Source organism: Eurosta solidaginis, chromosome 4, assembly GCF_040869045.1.
Source record: "Eurosta solidaginis isolate ZX-2024a chromosome 4, ASM4086904v1, whole genome shotgun sequence".
Taxonomy (NCBI): domain Eukaryota; kingdom Metazoa; phylum Arthropoda; class Insecta; order Diptera; family Tephritidae; genus Eurosta; species Eurosta solidaginis.
The window spans coordinates 134066649-134083484 of record NC_090322.1 but is presented as its reverse complement, the minus strand read 5'-3'; the positions used below and the strand labels follow the sequence as shown (position 1 = coordinate 134083484).

Sequence of the window (16836 nt, the reverse complement as noted above, 5' to 3'; positions counted from 1 at the left end):
GACATCATCAGCTACTACTTCGCTCACAAATACACACGCATATGGTTACACCCAGCAGAAGCTGAGTAGTCCGTAGGCAGTTTGATTTAAGCAAGCTATTGGTTGTGAAGTATCAGTGTTATTGTGAAGTACTTTAATAAAGGCCATTTTGCATTATTGAATATTGGAGTTATTTATTCAACAATTTAGCGATACGAACGTTAGCAGAAGGTGTGAAATAAGCGGAGTTTCCCTAAATTCGTTACAATATTATACAGTACATATACGAACACCTTCTTCCAACCATAAACATGCGTCCCAATCTTCCAACACGTGATATTGCTAATTTATCTGATTTTAGTGACGTGTTAAGCCTGCAACAAGTTAAGGGGACTAATCTACTGTATACTTAAAAATCTCTGTATTTAAAAAGCAACGGTCACAAAGCAGTGGAAAAGCATAGCTTTGTATTTCACTTGCCTGAAATGATGTTACTTAATTGGTGCTTAACCATTTAAACGGTTATGTCCGTGCAATATTAATGCGCGCCAGTGGCGTCTTCGTTGGGCTAACTGGCGTCAATTGGTAACCCTACGAGAGTTTCCACATTCCAGCAGAGTGGGGGGCCGCCCTCTTCCTCCGCTTCAATGTGCAGATAGCAATAAAAAATACTACAAAATTATATTTTATTTTGAAATAATATTTATGGTGAATTTCATCAAAATACATTTCTTTTAATGAATGTTATAGCAACAAGTAAGGAAGGCTAAGTTCGAGAGTAACCGAACATTACATACTCAGCTGAGAACTTTGGAGACAAAATAAGGGAAAATGACCATTTAGCAAAATGAACCTATGGTAACCCTGGAATGTGTTTGTATGACATGGCTTTCAAATGGAAGGTATTAAAAAGTATTTTAAAAGGGAGTGGACCATAGTTCTATAGGTGGACGCCTTTTCGAGATATCACCATTAGGGTGGACCAGGGATGACACTAGAATGTGTTTGTAAGATATGGGTATCAAATTAAAGGTATTAATGAGGGTTTTAAAAGGTGGCCACTACCTTAGTTGTATATGTGAAGGCGTTTTCGAGATATCGACCAAAATGTAGACCAGGGTGACCCAGAACATCATCTGTCGGTTACCGCTGATTTATTTATATATGTAATACCACGAAGAGTTTTCCTGCCAAGATTCCAAGGGCTTTTGATTTCGCCCTGCAGAACTTTTTCATTTAATTCTACTTAATATGGTAGGTGTCACACCCATTTTCTAAAGTTTTTTCTAAAGTTATATTTTGCGTCAATAAACCAATCCAATTACCATGTTTCATCTCTTTTTTCATATTTGGTATAGAATTGTGGCATTCTTTAATTTTTCGTTATTTTCGATATCAAAAAAGTGGGCGTGGTCATAGTCGGATTTCTGCCATTTTTTATACCAAGATAAAGTGAGTTTAGATAAGTACGTGAACTAATTTTAGTAAAGATATATCGATTTTTGCTCCAGTTATCGTGTTAACGGCCGAGCGGAAGGACAGACGGTCGACTGTGTATAAAAACAGGGCGTGGCTTCAACCGATTTCGCCTATTTTCACGGAAAATAGTTATCGTCATAGAATATATGCCCCTAACAAATGTCACGGGGATTGGTAAATTTTTGTTCGACTTATGGCATTAAAAGTATTCTAGACAAATTAAATGAAAAAGAGCGGAGCCACGCCCATTTTGAAATTTTCTTTTATTTTTGTATTTTGTTGCACCATATCATTACTGGAGTTGAATTTTCACATAATTTACTAATATACTCTAAAGATATTAAATTTTTTGTTAAAATTTTACTTACAAAAAACTTTTTTTTGTTTAAGTGGGCGTGCTCGTAATCCCATTTTGCTAATTTTTATTGATCACATATATATAGTAATAGGAGAAACGTGCCTGCCAAATTTCATCATGATATCTTCAAGGACTGCCAAGTTGCAAAACTTTTAAATTACCTTCTTTTAAAAGTGGGCCGTGTCACGCCCATCGTCCAAAATTTTACTAATTTTCTATTTTGCGTCATAAGGTCAACTCATCCACCAAGTTTCATCGCTTTAGCCGCCTTTGGTAATGAATTATCGCACTTTTCGGTTTTTCGAAATTTTCGATATCGAAAAAGTGGGCGTAGTTGTAGTCCGATTTCGTTCATTTTAAATAGCGATCTGAGATGAGCGCCCAATAACCAGTGTACAAATTTCATCAAAATACCTCAAAATTTACTCAAGTTATCGTGTTTACGGACGGACGGACGGACATGGCTAAATTAATTTGTTTTTTTCGCCCACATCATTTTGATATATAGAAGTTTATATCTATCTCGATTAGTTTATGCCGTTACGGATTACCGTTATGCGAACAAAGATAATATACTCTGTGAGCTCTGCTCAGCTGAGTATAAAAAAACATGTGAGGATGACTACTCGGGTGGACCAATAAATAGATAAAAAAACCAAAATTCTTTTTAGGTTGACTTAGTAAATCGGCTATCGAAAAAAATCTTTAGACACTACCACCGATCAAGGCAATCGCCGACTACCTATAAAATCGTTATTTTTTTCGAGTAATTTTAAATCTTTTATTAACAAATATCTTGCATGATTTTGATATAAGTATTAGAAAAAATTATGACATATTTCCAAAAAGATTTAGCTTCTCTGCAAGAACATTTTCATTGTGTTCTAAGTTCATGAGATATGATGCTAGAAATGATTTCAGATCAGTTGGCTGCTGTACATGAAGCGAAGCAAAAGCTTTGATGATTGTTGTGCCCATAACACATTTTATTTGATTAAAGACTTCATCCACCGCATGAAGGTTTTTACCTGTTAAAACAAAAATGAGACACAAACTTTGAATTTTTTTCTAAAAAACGCTCAATGGATCCACAGTGAAGTGGTATAATGAAGAAAAACCAGAAAACGAAATGGAAATTTTTGTAATGAATTTTTCGAACGAGTAACAACAAAAGTCAAGAAACTAAGTATATGTGTTACATACCTTCCGGAATCCAATCGTAGTGTTTAAAACAAGAACAATCGCCAATATCCTTAAGACCGCATAGTTGAAAAAATGATTGAAGTTCTGTTTCGCATCTCTTAATTAATGAAACTTCTTTGACAAAAAGTCTATGCAATTCGCATATATCCTTTTCACAATTATTTATAACAGTTGGATCATCGGATTTGATTGCATAACGTTTTAAATAGTCGACTGTCTTCTCGTGAAATTGTCTCATTTTGCATTTTTTCGTATTAAGATCTGAAATGCATTGTCGCGACATGGTAATAATTTCTTCTTGCTTTTTTCTTAGTTCCTCAAATTTCTTTGTAAAACATTCATTTAGTTCATGTATCGTTGTTATATTTTCAGTGAAATAAGCCTTGTCTTCGAGTTCACATCCTCTATTATTAATTTTACTGTTTCCAAATGTTAGTTTTTCCATTTCTTCCTTGAAATCGTGCTGCAATTTACGCAAATGTGCATTGATGAGTTGGAAATCATTTTCATAGCACACCAGAGATTTCATGATTTCGCGAATACAGTTTCTATGCGGATTCGGTAGATTTTCTGTACACGGAGAGATCATTTTCGATATTTTAACAACCAATAATTATGTACTAAGTATTCCAATAACAAAATAGAAATATAAAATTTCCAAAATTTGACTCTATATAGAGAGGATATGTGATTTTGTTTGGGCTTAAGGTTTAGTCCAGACAAGGCGGAACCATACAAGGTGGCAGCATGGTGACATACCTGCAAACATAAATAAAAGTTCAATGTACTTTGTTTTTGTAAATTCGATGGACTAATGCCAAAATCGTACTGCGCCGGAAATTGATGTATCAAATCGGATAAAAAAAGTACAAATCAACTGTCCCGTGCTGCCACATTGAGCAACAACAAGAGCTCAGTAAGAATTAAAAAGAACGTTCCCGACCTGTTCGGGATTAAACTAGGTTTCAGAAAAGGGGACCTCATATCGTTTGATTTATTTGATTGAATTTGGGGATAAAGATATAATATATATATAAAAAATATAGCCGCTCCGAAAAATCGATTGATACTTTTTCGATACCAAATTGATTAGTTTTTGATAACATATTGCTACCATTTCGGTAAACAATCGATAGCCTTTCATTAGTTAATCTAATATTTCCACGATAATATTTCGAGATTTTTTTATTACCAAATTGGTTATTTTTTCGATTGAAAATCGATTATTTTTTGATAACAAATGGATAGCACGTCGATATTATGTGGATATGAAACAATAACGTTTCTATAACAAATCGGCCACTTTTTTAAAACATATTGATAATTTTTCTATAAAAAATCGATAACCTCCGATAACTCGTCAATAAAAAATCGGGCACTCATTGATTGTGTTTCTGAATTGGAGTTTCATAGCATTTAAAAAAATAGATTAGCTTTTAAAGTCAAGCCTTCAACAACAAGATAAATGAGTAAGGAGGAAGAGCTACGTAAACAAATTTTGTACATTTGTAGTAACTAAAAGTTGACAAAACTCACAGGATTATCCTGTGGCGCTGCCCCAATAAAGGGGTTGTACTTCAAGGAAGGCTTAGTGAAGGGCAAGCCAAGAAGAGGATGCCCAAAGTGATCATCAGATGCCCAACTGGAGAATAATGTTCTATCCCTAATTAAGAAAAACCGATCCCTGTCAACAAGAGATGTTGCCGAAAACGAATCAACCAGAGACATGATATTAAAACCTACAAAAAGAAAAAAGTTCCAAAACGAAGTGATAAACAGGTGTCTAAAAGTATTTTTCTTGCACGTAAGCCCTATAAGGCCAAATTGGCAAACAGAAATTTTTGTGCTATTTTGGACGACGAAGCGTCTTTGAAATTGGACCTAAGAAAACTGCTAGGTACCTCGTTCTATTCTGTTCTACAATTCTGAAGAGAACATTCTTATTCAGAAAAACCACCTTGATAAAAAAGTTTGGCAGAAACCTTCGATTTGGCAAGCTATTTGTGAATGTGGGCATAAATGCACGCCGGAACCATCAACGCCTTTTTACGTCGCCATAATGGTTAATCTATACTTTGGGCGGACTTGGCTCCAGAACATTACGCTCGTTCCAACCAGAAGTGGTTTGAAGATAACAATGTACATTATATTAGGAAAAACTTGAAACCACCCAACGTGCTATAGTTGCGGCCAATTAAGCGATATCGGGTTCAGATGAAAGCAAAACTTTTGAGAATAAAGAAAACAACAAAAACCGTTGGAGAAGTTAAAAGAATGGGGCGAACAATGTCGCTAAAGTGGATAAAACAGATGTAGGAAAATTGATGTTAACTCTCTCCAGAAAAGAAACAAATGAACTGTTACCACTTCAGGAACATTTTCCAATTTGCTGAACTTTTTGTACCAATCCTTGCATACATTCGGGATTCCCGTTCCGTGTGCAAAAATATTTACACATCAAAAAAAATCATTTGCGCCTGCTTGAAAGAAAAAGAAACATTTTTTATCAAGCTGATTGTATTTATCTACTTTAATTTCTGCGGTCACAAGGCTTAACAGCACAATTATGTTTTTTGCGTTTTTCAGGAGAACATTTTAAAGATTTAAATTATAATCTGAAAAAAGTTTTCAAGGGAAACGAACAAACTTTGTTTGGAATATCTCACATCATATTATATGCATCTTATGCTGGCAGGTAACTTACGAAAATACAATTAGTTTTCCAAATAAGCTCAAAAACGTAATTTATACCTTTTTTTCTAAAAATAATTTGACATAGGCGAAAGACGTAAGTAAACTTATGCAATTATTCCGAACTAACAGTATTACCATCTGGTGACACAATTCAAGTTATGCCGATATACCGTAACAATAAATATTATGTTTTTAGTATAAGAATACTTGTGCTGTTTTGTCAAAACTGTTGTCATATTATTTAACTCAGTTAGTGCATTTATTTCAATAAATTAACCTTTTGTAAATGTATGTAAATAATGTAAGCAAAAAATAAGAATGAAAAATAGGAAATTCAACCAATTTTATCATAAAAAATTAGGTAGTAAAAAAGTAATGCAATGCGAAAGTAAAGAAACGGAAGGGAATTTCAACAATTTGACATTGTCATCATTATGTCAGCATATCCTATTGAGAGGTATCGTTCTCAATATTTTCAATAGATTTAGAGACATCGACAATATCTGGATCAATATTCCGTATATTTCCCGAGTTCAGATTTTTGTAAAAATTATGGAACATGGGATCGATTAGGTTTCAAAATGCTTAACAAGTCTTTCTTTTTCTCTTTAGATATAAGAGGAGTTGTTAAAATTTTATCTTGGTCCCCAATTGTTAAAGAACTGACACCACGCTTCGCAACATTGCGTGTCCTTAAAGGCTGCGTATCATCCAGGGAAGTTTTGTATTTTACACAACCAAAGCGATTTTGAGTGTAGCAGCGCCACTTCACATCAGACCACGTAAACTTCTCTCCATTTTCTTTAAATTTTCTCCAATTCAATTTACTCTTAGCAATTGAGCCAAAATTGTGTAATTTGTTTGCCATTTCAATTACTTCATATGTATTCCTGTTACCAACTGGAAGTACAAATTGATACCAATCACGTGGATGGTGAATTTTTATAGTAGCCTTCTTCTTTTTTCGTTCGATAAGGGGGTGTGTATGCCCTGGCTTAAGGAACTTATGCTCAATCATTTTAATATTATGATTGCTCTTTAAGAAAGCTATAAACATAGAGCTTACGAATCAGTTCTTATTTTGGCCGACGCATGAATCGCTGCAGAAAATGATAGAGTCAACATGTTTAACTGCGGACAAGGCCTTTAAATGTTGAAAAATACATGAAGATATTTCGTTAGCACCTCGCTGGCCAACTCCTTCATGCCACATATAGCAAAACCCTTTATTCGTTTCACAATCATATATGGCAAGATTTTAAGTATTCAATTGCCTCTTATAGTAGCCAATGGAAGTTTTAAGGTAAGGAGTTGGCAAAACTTGCTGCAAATAAAATGTCTAAGTCTTTACGTTTTGGTGCTTCCCAGCCAGATCTTTGTAAAAATTCTTAGATTTATATGCTCTATCTGCGGCCACCGTAGTGTGATGGTAGCGTGCTCCGCCTATCACACCGTATGCCCTGGATTCACACCCCGGGCAAAGCAACATCAAAATTTTAGAAATAAGGTTTTTCAATTAGAAGAAAATTTTTCTAAGCGGGATCGCCGCTCTGCAGTGTTTGGAAAGCGCTCCGGGTGTATTTCTGCCATGAAAAGCTCTCAGTGAAAACTCATCTGCCTTGCAGATGCCGTTCGGAGTCGGCATATAACATGTAGGTCCCGTCCGGCCGATTTGTAGGGAAAATCAATAGGAGCACGACGCAAATTGGAAGAGAAGCTCGGCCTTAGATCTCTTCGGAGGTTATCGCGCCTTACATTTATTTTTTTTTATCTGCATCTTTGTGATGCATTGCCTGTTTTTCAGTCAGTATTTTATATTCTGACGTATTCTTATTGATGTGGTCCATGTGGGATTTAAAGTAATCGCATTTACAACAAGTATCAAGTTTCGGTTGTTTGAATTTTAAGTTCATTGTGTGGAATATTTCTGAATATTTTGATAAGCTAACAGGAGTTTCAACATCTTTGCAGTACTGACTGTACATTTTTGTTATTGACAAGTCGGAGTTTAAATATTTTGCACTTGAATCACGCCGACAATAGTGGCTTTCATAGAAAGGAAAACTATTAATATGCTCCCTAATATTATCGAGTTGTGGATCGTTCAGTTTGTTTTTTGGAATTGATTTACCCCTTTTTCGCTCAATGGAGATTTTGGAGCACATTTTTTCGGCAACTGTCTAGAGGTATGCACTTACGATCATCAATCAGTTTTCCTTTTTTGTCACATATGATCTTCCTAAATTTCTATTTGAGTCTTTTTTTGTACTATTTGCAGATGGTTGATTAAAATTTTGGATATTGTTATAAATATCTTCAGATCGACGGTTTAATTCTGATCCCGAAATTTCTACAAATTTGTTTCGTTTTTCTGATTCCGTGGTCACACTTGAAACAATAGAGTCTGGATCTTTTATAAAATCGTCGCTAAAATCTATCTCAAATAATTTTCTTGTCAGCTTGAGGTCCAATTTTGTAAATAAAATTTTCAAAAATTGTTAAGTTTTTTCAATATATTTCGGTTACCTACTGTAACCGTCTTCCGGATTAAATTATTTTACGAGTCTGCACTGCTCAACGCGGAGGTTTGTACTTAAAAAACTTAAAACTTATAATGTAAAATCTATCTCGTATAATTGCGACGAGGTATTATTGATATATGTTGCGATCGATTTTGCTAAATTATTTGTAATATGTTGAAATCCGCAATTAGCACTACAAGATATTTCATTCTGTACAAGGGCAGCATGAAACTTAAACAAAAATTATCGCCTATGGCTGGAGGGATCGTCTGAAAATTAACATTTTGAAAGGACCGGACCATTGACATAGCTCACGAAATTCTGGACCTTCAATAAGACAATGATGTTTCATAATTAAAGAAAACCTCTTTAATGCAATATGGATGTTGGGTAAACTTTAACCTACCTCTTTCTTCCATTGTTTATTAACTTTAAGTTATGTAAATATGTATTGCAATAAAAACACTATTCAACATATATGTAGTACTCCTATATTGCTACAAAAGGCTGGGTAAATTCCCAAACATCAGAGTGCAGATATATTACTGTTTAAATGTTTTTGTTTTTATATTCAATAATCAAATGTACCTAAATTTAAATTTTTTCTTGTCACAATTATGCTGCTACAATCACAAAACACATTGCGAGCATTTTCAATTAGCAATATAGGAGTATTATATATATGCTCTTCAACGATTTCTTGAAGCTAGCAGTTGGAATAAAAAAGTAAGTCCAGTTACTTTATTTGTCTCAAATAAGTCGTTTTGGAAAAATAACATATCTCCTATTATGTTTACAAATAATAGGAAATATAGCATAGAAGAAAGGTATAACGTCGCTTGGCGCGCAATACCGCGTATTTGCAAAAAGAAATACCGCGTATTTGATAGAAGCCAAATTGTGTAGGAGGAAGAAAAAAGTGATTTTTAGCCAAACCGTTGCTCCAATCTTGAACTGATCTAACATTTTACTTCATTTCGGGTTGCCTCACCAAGTATATACAATAATTTACCAAAAAAAAAGCACTCAAACTGCAAAAAATAACTTTTTGAAAAATACGCGGTATTGCATTGCTTTATTTAAAAGAAAATAGGCTCCATAAAAGTTATTTTATTTATTATTAGCAAAGTAAATATACGTTCTATTTTTTAAATAAAGATAAATTACTGTTAAAATAACTAAGCAACTAAGCGATTATGGCTTATTTATCGTCAAAAGGTAAGTTATCATAGAAGTTGTGGCAATCAGGTGGTATGACTTTCTTAAGTTGTTGTAAATGTTCAAAATTAGTTTTGATTATTTTCAAACGTGAGTTGTAGCGTGCAGAGGATATATATTTTCCTAAATTCTTTTTAGATCGCCTGGGTAGTATCTTGTAATCATCGTTAAAATTTAGTTGGAACTAGTGACTAACTATCAAACTCTTGGTATATATATTTTTTTTTTCAATTATTGTTCAAGAAGAAAATATTTAATATTTTCCTAAAAAAGCATGCTTTAATTTATAGGGTATAAAAAATCAAAGTGTATATTTACAAAGTTACTAAAATAAGGCCTACATTCAACTCTACACATCTTTGTGTAATAGTCAGAACTAAAATATAAACGGTATTTCGCCGAATTTTTTTTTAATTTTGTACGCGGGATTGCTTTTAATTCTTATTTGGGATTTTGTTGATAAAAACTGCGGAATTTTTACGTAAATACATTAAGGGCGATGAGTCCTAGTCGGGGTAACGAAATCTCGATTTTGGAAATTTTGGTATATACGCGGTATAATGATATACATTTTTAGGAAAATATATTGAATAAAACATTACAAGAATACTTATGTACGTTTCGAACAACAAACTTATTGTGGAATAAAAGCACAAGTTAGATATGCTATTTTTCCGCACACAAAAAATTAACAACCAGCCGCTTCGCTTGCTGAATTCCAGCAGGATACACGAACACAAGTGAAGCGAGAATCAGCTGATATTTGAGAACGGAGATGTGCAGTGAGCTGTTTGCGTTTTCTTAATATCTCGCTAACTATTGGAGGGAGCTTCACAAAATTTTGACACAATATGAAATCGAATAAGAAGAATCCAGCCATGATAATAACTTAATTTGGCCAAAAGTGGAGTTGTGCTGTTAAGCCTCGTGACCACAGATTTGTTGTTAACGCTCTTGTTTACACGCTTTGGTTATTTTGCGCCAGATTAGTATCACCAATTATTACTGGAGTAGTTATCGACCAAATGAAAAAATTTAGTTTTGATCATTTGTAGTCGAGTTGCAAAAATGCAAGCAGTCGCTTCTAAAATAAAAAGAGTATTAATCGCCAAACAACCTACCTTATTCGTCAGCAGATGGTGTGCGCTTTCTCCACATTTTACGGGCTATTTGTTCACGTGGTTGCTGGGGCTGAATTGGCTTGTGATTTCAGTTCAGTATAGCAGCTCGGCTACCAAAGATTTCGCCAACAAAATTACTGCTGCCACTTTTCCCACATGCAGCCACCGATGCCAAATAAACCCCTATAAATTTGTAATCGTTTTTTATCACCACATATGCATTTATATACATAGATATACAAGATCGTATTAATATATGTATCTACAACGCAATTGATTGACTAATAATATCTCCTTTCCTACCAACTTTTCTATCCAAGTAATGTGTGCTCCACTTTTATATTTTTACTTCTCATAAATATTTTTGCAATTTCTTTGTCAAAATTTAAAAATCAAAGTTTAGCAAGAATATATCTTTATATAAGAAGAAATTTTTCGCTGATTTTTGTCCATTTATATAAAGAAAGTGCTTAAAATTTAAATTTTTTTTTATTTGAAGAAAAGGCTTTTGACATAGGCATTTTTTGCTCAAAACCATAAAAATTCTTAACCCTAGTTCGGCCGAAAATTTTTACACCTATTTTTTGCCGACGCAACCACCCCGGTGACTGCCAGAAAGAAAAACGTGTTCAACCCGTTACAGTTGTCTATGACTAAAATTATGAAACCTTATTTTGTATTTTACTACCTTTATATTAAGTCTCTTTGATGTTTGTCCCCTCATTTCCATACGAATTTTTGACCCACGGAAAAGTCTTTTTCGGTAACTTCCCGTTGAGCTAGACACTTGATACTTAGAACATAGTTCAGATCTGGGGGACATTACAATGCAAGTGAAAAAAATCCGCTAGGTGGCGCACGGATCGGGATATACAGAAAATTAATTTTAAAATGGAAATTTTGCGATCGACTTTTAACTAACTTCTTGGTGATCCAGGAACTTGAAACTAGCACATAGTTTGCGAGTCGATGGCACTACAATTCGTGGAAAACAAAATGCCGCCAGGTGGCAGACGAATCGAGATTAACGAAAATCCCTGAAAAAAGGCAGGGAATCTTGCGATCGATTTTTATGTAACTTCCCGGTGAGTTAGAGACTTGAAATTTGGGCCGTGAGTCAGAACACGGTAACAATGGAATAGCTGATAAAAAAAATTCGCTAGGTGGCGCATGTATCGAGATATTGAGAAAATTAATTTTGATTTGAAAATCTTGCAATCCATTTTTAACTAACTTTCCGGTTACATAGAGACTCGAAGCTTGGCACACAGTTCGATACTTGATGACAATACAATCTGCAGAAAACAAAATTTCGCTAGGTGGCGGGATAAATGAGATATCTACAAATCCTTGAAAAGGAATCTTGCAATCGATTTTTGAGTAACTTCCCGGTGAGCTGGAGATATAAAACTAGAGCCGTAAATCAGAACCCGGTGACAATGCAATATTTTATCAAAAAAATTCCGTTAGGTGGCGCATGGGTCGAGATATTAGGAAAATTAATTTTAATTTAGGAATCTTTCAATCCATTTTTAACTAACTTTCCGCTTACGCAGAGACTTGTAACTTGTAGAAAACAAAGTTCCGCTAGGTGGCGCGCTAGTCAAGATAACTGCAAATCCTTTAAAAACGGGGGGAATCTTGCGATCGATTTTCGAGTAACTTCCCGATGAGCTAGACACATGAAACTTGGGCCGTTAGTCAGAACCTTGTGACAATGCAATATTTTATCAAAAAAATTCCGCTAGGTGGTGCATGGATCGAGATATTGAGAAAACTAGTTTTAAATTGGGAATTTTCAATCGATTTTTAACTAACTTCATGGATATCTAGAGATTTGAAACCTGAAATATAGTTTAAAACTCGGTGACAGTGCAATGCTTGATCAAAAAATTTGAGCTACGTAACGCACAATTCGAACTATTTAGAAGATTAGGTCATACCTTAATGGCTAGCCTCCTGAGTGTTGCTGTAGAATTCCACCTCGTTGAAGGCCCAACTCAATGCACGTCCTTGCATAATTTTAGGTGTTCGCGACTTTCACCACGATTCTTTTAGACTTTCAGGCGTATGCGTATTTCACCACGATTTTCAGCTGTGCAAATTAGGCAGCAGACAAACGAGGTGGAATCTTCTTATTATGATGCACATTCACCAGCAATGAAAATTCACCACTTCATTAATAGTGTTGAACTTACTTCCTCAACAATTGTGATCATGTTCACCAACAACGACTGCGTTGCACTATCCGGCTTCGCCAATTATGAGAATAATCGCCAACAAGAATCATTCACCACATTCATCCTCTTTGTCCAACTCACCCGCTCCACTAATATCAAGAACATCGAACAGCTGTAATAATTCACCGATTTATATGTAGCACACATACATCTTTCTTCAGTCACCTAAGCCGAATATAGATATAGACGTAGTACGTCCGAACAACGCCAAAGAACAGGTAGCTATTTTGAAGAAATAAATAAAGATAAGAATTTTCACTTAGGAATTACTTAAATTACTAATCAAAGTTGCAATTACCTTTTTGTAGGCAGTGCTAAAAAATTGAAAATAAAAAGATGATAAAAAAATTTTAAGGACTACCTTTATATAAATGGTTTGCCTTAAATTGAAAGATTGCGCTCCACTCTTATAGTTTTAAATCCCAAAATTCTTTTACAAGAGCTATTGTTAAAGTTTTTTTAGTCAAAATGCAACAAGACTATGTCTGTATTAAAGGAAAAATCGCCTTCTATTTTTTGATCCATTTATATAAAGGTATTCCTTACAATTTGTGTATCATCTTTTTTTTTCTACTTAGAATTCATTAATTTCGGATGTTACGGAAAATAAGTTAACAAAATTTATTAAAAAACAGTTGTAAATGACTAAAATTATAAAACCTTTTTATATTCAGTTGAGCAGAGCTCACAGAGTATATTAACTTTGATTGGATAACGGTTGGTTGTACAGGTATAGAGGAATCGAGATAGATATAGACTTCCATATATCAAAATCATCAGGATCGAAAAAAAAATTTGATTGAGCCATATCCGTCCGTCCGTCCGTCTGTCCGCTAACACGATAACTTGAGTAAATTTTGAGGTATCTTTGGTAGATTCCTGGGCACTCATCTCAGATCGCTATTTAAAATGAACGATATCGGACTATAACCACGCCTACTTTTTCGATATCGAAAATTTCGAAAAACCGAAAAAATGAGATAATTCATTGCCAAAGGCGGATAAAGCGTGGCACCGCCCACTTTTACAAGAAGGTAATTTAAAAGTTTTGCAAGCTGTAATTTGGCAGTCGTTGAAGATATCATGATGAAATTTGGCAGGAACGTTACTACTGTTACAATATATGTGCTAAATAAAAACTAGTAAAATCGGATGAAGAACACGCCCACGTTTTAAAAAAAAAATTTTTTAAGTCAAATTTTAACAAAAGATTTAATATCTTTACTGTATATAAGTAAATTAAGTCAAAATTCAACTCCAGTAATGATATGATGCAACAAAATACAAAAATAAAAGAAAATTTCAAAATGGGCGTGGCTCCGCCCATTTTCATTTAGTTTGTCTAGAATACTTTTAATGCCATAAGTCGGACAAAAATTTCCCAATCCTTCTTAAATTTGGTAGGGGCAGAGATTCTATGACGACAACTGTTTTCTGTGAAAATGGGCGAAATCGGTGGAAGCCACGCCCAGTTTTTATACACAGTCCACCGTCTGTCCTTCCGCTCGGCCGTTAACACGATAACTTGTGCAAAAACCGATATATCTTTATTAAACTTAGTCCACGTACTTACCTGAACTCACTTTATCTTGGTATAAAAAATGGCTGAAATCCGATTATAACCACGCCCACTTTATCGATATCGAAAATTACGAAAAATGAAAAAATTCCATAATTCTATACCAAATACGAAAAAAGGGATGAAACATGGTAATTTGATCGGTTTATTGACGCAAAATATAACTTTACAAAAAACTTTGCAAAATTGATGTGACACCTACCATATTAAGTAGAAGAAAAAGAAATTTCTACAAGGCGAAATCAACAGCCCTTGAAATCTTGGCAGGAATACTGTCCGTGGTATTGCATATATAAATAAATTAGCAGTACCCGACAGATGATTTTCTGGATCACCCTGGTCCACATTTTTGTCGATATCGCGAAAACGCCTTCACATATACATCTAAGGGTCACTCGCTTTTAAAGCCCTCATTAATACCTTTAATTTGATATCCATATCGTACAAACACATTCTAGAGTCACCCCTGGTCCACCGTAATGGCGATATCTCGAAAAGGCGTCCACTTATCGACCTAGTGCCCACTCCCTCTTAAAATGCTCAGTAACACCTTTCCTTTGATACCCATATCGTACAAACATTCTAGAGTCACCCTTGGTCCACCTTTATGGCGGTATCTAGAAAAGGCGTCCACCTATAGAACTAAGGATTACTCCCTTTTAAAATACTCATTAACACCTTTCATTTGATACCCATATCGTACAAACACATTCTAGAGTCACCCCTGGGCCACCCTAATGGCGATATCTCGAAAAGGCGTCCACCTATAGACGTAATGCTCACTCCCTCTTAAAATGCTCAGTAAAACCTTTCGTCTGATACCCATATCGTACAAATATTCTAGAGTCACCCCTGGCCCACCCTAATGGCGATATTTCTAAAAGGCGTCCACCTATAGACCTAATGCCCGCTCCCTCTTAAAATGCTCAGTAACACCTTCCGTTTGATACCCATATCGTGCAAACATTCTAGAGTCACCCCTGGCCCACCCTAATGGCGATATCTCGAAAAGGCGTCCACTTATCGACCTAATGCCCACTCCCTCTTAAAATTCTCAGTAACACCTTTCATTTGATTCCCATATCGTACAAACACATTCTAGAGTCACCCCTGGTCCACCTTTATGGCGATTTATCGAAAAAGCGTTCACCTATAGAACTAAAGCCCATTCCCTTTTAGAATACTCATTACCACCTTTCATTTGATACCCATATCGTACAAACACATTCTAGAGTCACCCCTGGCCCACCTAAATGGCGATATCTCGAAAAGGCGTCGACCGATAGACCTAAGGCCCACTCCCTCTTAAAATGCTCAGTAACACCTTTCATTTGATACCCATATCGTACAAACAAATTCTAGAGTCAGCCCTGGTCCACCTTTATGGCGATATCCCTAAATGGCGTCCATCCATAGAACTATGGCCTACTCTCTCTTAAAATAGTCTTTAATACCTTCCATTTGATACACATGTCATACAACCACATTCCAGGGTTACCCTAGGTTCATTTTCCTACATGGTGATTTTCCTTATTTTGTTACACCCGAACTTAGACTTCCTTACTTATTTTGTATGTTTTCGACTTAAAATTCATAAAGTTAAGGGGTTACGGAAGAACTAGGATTAAAACAGGGAAACATGTTTTATTTAAATAGAGGAAAATGTATTCACAAATGTCCTGGTTAGGAAGAAGTTTTTTCTTTGAGGGTCCAGATTTTTTAAAATTAAATTGCAATTTCTAAACTTAAAACAAAATGTTTAAAAATGCTTGTTCAATGGCTGCATAATAATCACTAACGTTAACGAAATCGCACTTGCAAGTCGCAGCTGGAAGAGAAACACTGCAGCACAGTCATTGTACGATGTGCACATTGTGATGGCGTTGCCCATTTCCAGCACAGCACGTACTTATGACTTCATTTAAGTCACAAATTACGCGACATTATCGTTGGGCTATGTAAAATTATGAGCAATGCATGGATAATGACTCTAGCAACAGGCGGATAATAATTGCGGAAGAATATTTTTGTAGTTGAGAAAAAAAAAAAAAACCGAAACCAAAAAATCTACATGACGAGTAATAAATAAAATGTAGGAGTCCAATATTGGCTAAATGAAGTGAAAGCCAAAGAGTAAATTCGTCGTATGGCGGCATGGATTGTTGTAATCAAACACCCGTAGCAATTAATGTGAGGAAATATTTAAGAGACGAGGAAAAATTTATAGATAACTAGCTAAACCCACAGACTAGTCCGCGAAAAGAAAATACAACATGAAACAAGGAAGGAAAGTTAAGTTCGGGTGTAACCGAATATTACATACTCAGCTGAGAGCATTGGAGACAAAATAAGGGAAAATCACCATGTAGGAAAATGAACCTAGGGTAACCCTGGAATGTGTTTGTATGACATTGGTATCAAATGGAAGGTATTAAAGAGTATT

The 16836-nt window shown here is 35.0% G+C and overlaps 1 protein-coding gene across 1 annotated transcript; it reads right to left on the bottom strand.

Annotated features, from left to right (window-relative positions):
* Window positions 1-2644: 2644 nt before the first annotated feature.
* Window positions 2645-3608, bottom strand: LOC137248197 (uncharacterized). The gene is made up of 2 exons (XM_067779071.1): window positions 3020-3608; window positions 2645-2844 (listed from the first exon to the last, which is right to left on the bottom strand). Exons 1-2 carry the CDS (start codon window positions 3606-3608, stop codon window positions 2645-2647), a joined length of 789 nt encoding a protein of 262 aa, XP_067635172.1.
* Window positions 3609-16836: the final 13228 nt, after the last annotated feature.

What these genes read in the sequence shown, in the direction of transcription:
- LOC137248197 (XM_067779071.1), bottom strand. Translation starts at nt 3,608, where the DNA reads ATGATCTCTCCGTGTACAGAAAATCTACCGAATCCGCATAGAAACTGT. An exon ending in CTACGATTGGATTCCGGAAG is followed by an intron (nt 2,845 to 3,019) that starts GTATGTAACACA and finishes TTGTTTTAACAG; the next exon opens with GTAAAAACCTTCATGCGGTG.